At 43.7% G+C, this 7,052-nt stretch overlaps 2 protein-coding genes across 4 annotated transcripts in view; one reads left to right on the top strand and one right to left on the bottom strand.

Annotated features, from left to right (window-relative positions):
- The window catches only part of doc2a (double C2-like domains, alpha), a 7,633-nt gene extending 1,746 nt beyond the window's left edge, over positions 1–5,887 (top strand). The window contains exons 2-11 of one of the 2 annotated variants that reach the window (XM_062037156.1): positions 773–1,078; positions 1,333–1,412; positions 1,491–1,565; positions 2,736–2,845; positions 2,911–3,037; positions 3,156–3,215; positions 4,494–4,687; positions 5,392–5,473; positions 5,555–5,651; positions 5,712–5,887. In XM_062037156.1, coding sequence (XP_061893140.1) covers positions 781–1,078; positions 1,333–1,412; positions 1,491–1,565; positions 2,736–2,845; positions 2,911–3,037; positions 3,156–3,215; positions 4,494–4,687; positions 5,392–5,473; positions 5,555–5,651; positions 5,712–5,848 — 1,260 coding nt within the window. In that variant the 5' untranslated portion in view covers positions 773–780 and the 3' untranslated portion in view covers positions 5,849–5,887. Of the gene's footprint in view, positions 1–772; positions 1,079–1,332; positions 1,413–1,490; positions 1,566–2,735; positions 2,846–2,910; positions 3,038–3,155; positions 3,216–4,493; positions 4,688–5,391; positions 5,474–5,554 lie in introns of both variants that reach the window. The other variant, XM_062037155.1, reaches the window with a different exon arrangement.
- sgf29 (SAGA complex associated factor 29) overlaps positions 1–7,052 on the bottom strand; it is a 35,634-nt gene that overhangs the window by 27,769 nt on the left and 813 nt on the right. For both annotated transcript variants that reach the window (XM_062037158.1, XM_062037157.1), the window contains exon 2: positions 5,491–5,861. The gene's annotated coding sequence lies outside the window, so the exon portion shown is untranslated. The remainder of the gene's footprint in view (positions 1–5,490; positions 5,862–7,052) is intronic.

Raw genomic sequence — 7,052 nt, 5'->3', positions numbered from 1 at the left:
TACAATTACATTAGTTACATTGAAGTTACATTATACTGACATTACAGTTACATTATACCTTCATTGAAGTTACATTATAGTTATATAACAGTTACATTAAACTGACATTACAGCTACATTATACTTACATTAGACTGACATAGTTACATTATACTTACATTATAGTTGCATTACAGTTACATTATGGTTACATTAAAGTTAAATTGAAGTTACATTATACTAACATTATACTTCCATTATAGTTGCACTACAGTTACATTATAGTTATATTACATTTACATTACAGTTAAATTAGTTATATTACAGTTACATTATACTTACATTACAGTTACATTATACTGACATTACAGTTATGTTAGTTACATTATACTTACATTACAGTTACATTATACTTACATTACAGTTACATTATACTGACATTACAGTTATGTTAGTTACATTATACTTACATTACAGTTACATTATACTTACAATACAGATACATTAGTAACATTACAGTTACAATATAGATACATTACAATTACATTATAGTTGTATTACAGTTACATTAAAATTACATTGTTACATTACAGTTCCATTATAGTTACATTATACTTACATTATGTTACATTACATGTACATGAATGTTCATTATTATATTGACATAAGTCTTGAATATCAACATATTGACTCAGGTGGACATCATCACAACCCTCGTCTCACACACACACACACACACACACACACACACACACACACACACCTGACGCATGTATGCATGTGTGGCTGACAGGAGGTCCAATGAGTGTTGGGAGAAGCAAGAAGTTCAACATCTCCATCCAGGAGCACATGGCCATCGACGTTTGTCCTGGTCCAATCAGAGCCATTCGCCAAATTTCAACCTACTTCCCCCGTCTGTCCCCCGTCTCCCCCACCTCACTTGTGTCCCCCACCTCCCCAGTCTCCCTTGTGTCCCCCACCTCCCTTGTGTCCCCCACCTCCCCCGTGTCCCCCATCCCACTCTCTCCCTCGACAACCCTCAGTCATACCACTGTGATGTCATCAATGGACGCCATCAGCTCAGACAGTGATGACTGCAGTGAGCATTGCTGTCACACACGCCTGTTTGTGTGTGTGTATGTGTGTGTATATGTGTGTGTGTGTGTATATATGTATGTGTGTGTCTGTGTATGTGTGTATGTACACAGCTAACCTGTTTGACTAAGTGCTAAGCTTTACTATGACAGTGTAAGGACAGTACTATATTTGGGACAGTACTACACTGCTAGCATTCACACACTAAGTACACTGTGCACTTCATGAAGTGTACTGAATGTGTGTGTGTGTGTGTAGCGTCGTTGGGCACGCTGGAGTTCGAGCTGAGGTACGAGCAGACGTCCAGTCAGCTGCACTGCACGGTTCTACGGGCAAAGGTAAGAAAGGTGAGAGACTGTGGGGGCGTGGCCTCCAGGGTCACATGACAACAGGTGACACATCCTCATGGTTTGTAGGGTTTGAAGCCCATGGACTTTAATGGCCTGGCCGACCCCTACGTCAAAGTGCACCTGCTGCCCGGCGCCTGCAAGGTGAGATTGGAACCTGGGACACCTTTCGTATGCTAATGAGCTGAACTAGAGGTTATGCTAATGAGCTGACCAAGAAGATATGCTAATAAGATGAACTAGAGGTTATGCTAATGAGCTGACCGAGAAGATATGCTAATAAGATGAACTAGAGGTTATGCTAATGAGCTGACCGAGAAGATATGCTAATGAGCTAAAGTTAAAGATGTGCTCATGAGCTAACATGGAGGATATGCTATGACATAAAATATATGCAAATGAGCTGACCTGGAAGATATGCTAATGAGGTAAAGGAAAATATATGCTAATGAGCGGAAATAAAATATATGCTAATGTGCTAAAGGAAAACATATGCTAATAAGCTGAAATAAAAATATATGCTAATGAGCTAAAGGAAAATATATGCTAATGAGCTGAAATAAAAAATATATGCCAATGAGCTAAAGAAAAATATATGCTAATGAGCGGGAATAAAATATATGCTAATGAACTAAAGGAAAATATATGCTAATGAGCGGAAATACAAATATATTCTAATGAGCTAAAGGAAAATATATGCTAATGAGCGGAAATAAAATATATGCTAATGAGCTAAAGGAAAATATATGCTAATGAGCGGAAATAAAATATATGCTAATGATCTAAAGGAAAACATATGCTAATGAGTTGAAATAAAAAAAATATGCTAATGAGCTAAAGGAAAATATATGCTAATGTGCGGAAATAAAATATATGCTAATGAACTAAAGGAAAATATATGCTAATGAGCGGAAATAAAATATATGCTAATGAACTAAAGGAAAATATATGTGAATGAGCTGAAATAAAAATATATGCTAATGAGCTAAAGGAAAATATATGCTAATGAGCAGGAATAAATATATGCTAATGAGCTAAAGGAAAATACATGCTAATGAGCGGGAATATAATATATGCTAATGAACTAAAGGAAAATATATGCTAATGAGCTAAAGGAAAATATATGCTAATGAGCAGGAATAAAATATATGCTAATGAGCTGAAATAAAAATATATGCTAATGAGCTAAAGGAAAATATATGCTAATGAGCAGGAATAAAATATATGCTAATGAGCTGAAATACAATATATGCTAATGAGCTGAAATACAATATATGCTAATGAGCTAAGGGATATGCTAATGATGTGTGTCAGGCCAACAAGCTGAAGACAAAGACGGTGAGGAACTGTCTGAACCCGGTGTGGGAGGAGACTCTGACCTACGTGGGAATCACGCAGGAGGACATCGTCAGGAAGACGCTCAGGTGCGCCCCCTGCTGTGCGTGCGAAGACCTGTTCCTTGTTCTTGTTCTTGCTCTGCACCTGGCAGGCTGACCGTGTGTGACCAGGACAAGCTGACCCAGAACCAGATCATTGGTCAGTCCAGAGTGGCGCTCAGGAGACTCCACGCTCAGCACGCCACACGCTTCCACACCTGCCTAGAACACCCGCCCCCGGTAACACACACACACACACACACACACACACACACACACACACACACACAAGAAGTAGCCAACACCGTGTGTGTGTGTGTGTGTGTGTGTGTGTGTGTGTGTGTGTGTGTGTGTGCAGCTGCCATCTCCAAGCGCCACAGGAGAAGCTGTGCGAGGAATCTCCTGCTACCTGCGAGAGGTACTCAACCATCATGTGACACCTGCAGGTCACCACTTCCTTTTCACTCATGATGACATCACGACTGGCCACACCACGACTGGCCACATCACGACTGGCCACACCACGACTGGCCACATCACGACTGGCCACACCACGACTGGCCACACCACGACTGGCCACACCACGACTGGCCACATCACGACTGGCCACACCACAACTGGCCACATCACGACTGGCCACACCACGACTGGCGACATCACAACTGGCCACACCACGACTGGCCACATCACGACTGGCCACACCACGACTGGCCACATCACGACTGGCCACACCACGACTGGCCACATCACGACTGGCCACACCACGACTGGCCACATCACGACTGGCCACACCACGACTGGCGACATCACGACTGGCCACACCACGACTGGCCACACCACGACTGGCCACACCACGACTGGCCACACCACGACTGGCCACACCACGACTGGCCACATCACGACTGGCCACACCACGACTGGCCACATCACGACTGGCCACACCACGACTGGCCACACCACGACTGGCCACACCACGACTGGCCACATCACGACTGGCCACACCACGACTGGCCACACCACGACTGGCCACACCACGACTGGCGACATCACGACTGGCGACATCACGACTGGCCACATCACGACTGGCCACACCACGACTGGCGACACTACGACTGGCGACATCACGACTGGCGACATCACGACTGGCGACATCACGACTGGCCACACCACGACTGGCCACACCACGACTGGCGACACCACGACTGGCGACATCACGACTGGCGACATCACGACTGGCGACATCACGACTGGCGACACTACGACTGGCGACACCACGACTGGCCACACCACGACTGGCGACACTACGACTGGCGACATCACGACTGGCGACATCACGACTGGCCACACCACGACTGGCGACACTACGACTGGCGACATCACGACTGGCGACATCATGACTGGCCACATCACGACTGGCCACACCACGACTGGCAACATTACGACTGGCGACATCACGCCTGGCCACACCACGACTGGCCACATCACGACTGGCCACACCACAACCGGCCACACCACGACCGGCCACACCACGACTGACGACACCACGACTAGCCACACGACTGACGACACCACGACTAGCCACACCACAACTGGTGACATCACGACTGGCCACACCACGACTGGCCACATCACGACCGGCCACACCAGGACTGGCGACACCACAAAGAAAGAGGGTGATGATGATGTTTTGTTCCAGTGGGAGGTGCGGGAGCTCCACAGTCTGGAGGAAAGAGGTCGTCTTCTTCTCTCGCTGCAGTTCCTGCCTCTGCCCACCGGGGGAAACGACCAGACTGACAGGCGGCTAGCGGGCGGTCTGTGCGTTGGCGTGAAGCGCTGCGCTCACCTGGCAGCCATGGACGTGAACGGATTCTCTGACCCTTACGTGAAAATGTAGCCGCACAAACACTGATGCTAACTCTTTAGCTAATGTTGATTAGCACAGTGCTACCTTTGTAGCTAACGTTGATTAACACAGTGCTAACTTTTTAGCTAACGTTGATTAGCACAGTGCTAACTCCTCATGAATGTTTATTTGCACAATGCTAAGTCCTTAGCTAACGTTGATTAGCACAGTGCTAACTCCTCATGAATGTTTATTTGCACAATGCTAAGTCCTTAGCTAACGTTGATTAGCACAGTGCTAACTCCTCATGAATGTTTATTTGCACAATGCTAAGTCCTTAGCTAACATTGATTAGCACAGTGCTAACTCCTCATGAATGTTTATTTGCACAATGCTAAGTCCTTAGCTAACGTTGATTAGCACAGTGCTAACTCCTCATGAATGTTTATTTGCACAATGCTAAGTCCTTAGCTAACGTTGATTAGCACAGTGCTAACTCCTCATGAATGTTTATTTGCACAATGCTAAGTCCTTAGCTAACGTTGATTAGCACAGTGCTAACTCCTCATGAATGTTTATTTGCACAATGCTAAGTCCTTAGCTAACGTTGATTAGCACAGTGCTAACTCCTCATGAATGTTTATTAGCACAATGCTAAGTCCTTAGCTAACATTGATTAGCACTGCGCTAACTCCTCAGCTAACCTTTGTAGCATGCTAATGGCTTGGCTAACATGTGATGCGTGCGGCAGATACCTGAAGCCCGACATGGAGAAGAAGTCCAAACACAAAACTGCAGTAGTGAAGAAGACGCTCAACCCTGAATTCAACCAGGTGAGAAAAACGCTGACCTTCTTGTCACCTTGACTAAAAAGTGCTGGGGTCGAAGGTCACTGAAGCGTCCGCACTCCGCAGGAGTTCTTCTACGAGATCTCCCGGTCAGAACTGGTCACCAAGACCCTGGAAGTGACCGTGTGGGACTACGACTTGGGACGCTCCAACGACTTCATAGGTGACACGCCACTGATGATGTCCCGCCTTTTCAATGACTTCCTGTCCACTTCCTGTTTAGGTGGCGTGTGTCTGGGGGCTCAGTCTCTGGGCCACGCCCTTCGCCACTGGACAGACTGCCTGAAGAACCAAGGCCAGCAGGTGGAGCGCTGGCACGTTCTGACCAATCAGCTGCCACGTAGCGTCAGCCACAACTAAAGTCATGTGACCTCTGCGAAAGAAGGAATCCATCCGTGTCAGCCGCTAGCCCAATGTTAGCATCAGTAAATATGTTATATCTGTTATATCTGTATGCTATGTACGTGGGCTCACCTAGTGGTGTGCCAAAGTATCACTGGATTAAAGTACAGTGTTTTATTGTCCTATATTCAAACACAGTGTTACTGTTCAAACTGTGTGTAATGTTACAGTGGCCAAATATATTAAATACACTTGTTAATAAAACCTCTGCCTTGTTTTTAATGAATACTTAGGTCTACTACGCTACTGTATTTTAATGTTGTCATTATGGTGGTACTTAATGAATACTTAGGTCTACTACACTACTGTATTTAATGTTGTCATTATGGTGGTACTTAATGAATACTTAGGTCTACTACACTACTGTATTTAATGTTGTCATTATGGTGGTACTTAATGAATACTTAGGTCTACTACACTACTGTATTTAATGTTGTCATTATGGTGGTACTTAATGAATACTTAGTACTACTACGCTACTGTATTTTAATGTTGTCATTATGGTGGTACTTAATGAATACTTAGGTCTACTACACTACTGTATTTAATGTTGTCATTATGGTGGTACTTAATGAATACTTAGGTCTACTACACTACTGTATTTAATGTTGTCATTATGGTGGTACTTAATGAATACTTAGGTCTACTACACTACTGTATTTAATGTTGTCATTATGGTGGTACTTAATGAATACTTAGGTCTACTACACTACTGTATTTAATGATGTCATTATGGTGGTACTTAATGAATACTTAGGTCTACTACACTACTGTATTTAATGATGTCATTATGGTGGTACTTAATGAATACGCAGACCTACTACGCTACCGTATTTTAATGTTGTCATTATGGTGGTACTTAATGAATACTTGGGTCTACTACACTACTGTATTTAATGTTGTCATTATGGTGGTACTTAATGAATACTTAGGTCTACTACACTACTGTATTTAATGATGTCATTATGGTGGTACTTAATGAATACTTAGGTCTACTACACTACTGTATTTAATGATGTCATTATGGTGGTACTTAATGAATACTTAGGTCTACTACACTACTGTATTTAATGTTGTCATTATGGTGGTACTTAATGAATACTTAGGTCTACTACACTACTGTATTTAATGATGTCATTATGGTGGTACTTAATGAATACTT

This window comes from Entelurus aequoreus, linkage group LG25 (genome assembly GCF_033978785.1).
Source record: "Entelurus aequoreus isolate RoL-2023_Sb linkage group LG25, RoL_Eaeq_v1.1, whole genome shotgun sequence".
Taxonomy (NCBI): Eukaryota; Metazoa; Chordata; class Actinopteri; order Syngnathiformes; family Syngnathidae; genus Entelurus; species Entelurus aequoreus.
Note: the sequence above shows the minus strand (reverse complement) of the source record. Positions and strands in the feature narration are given on the sequence as shown.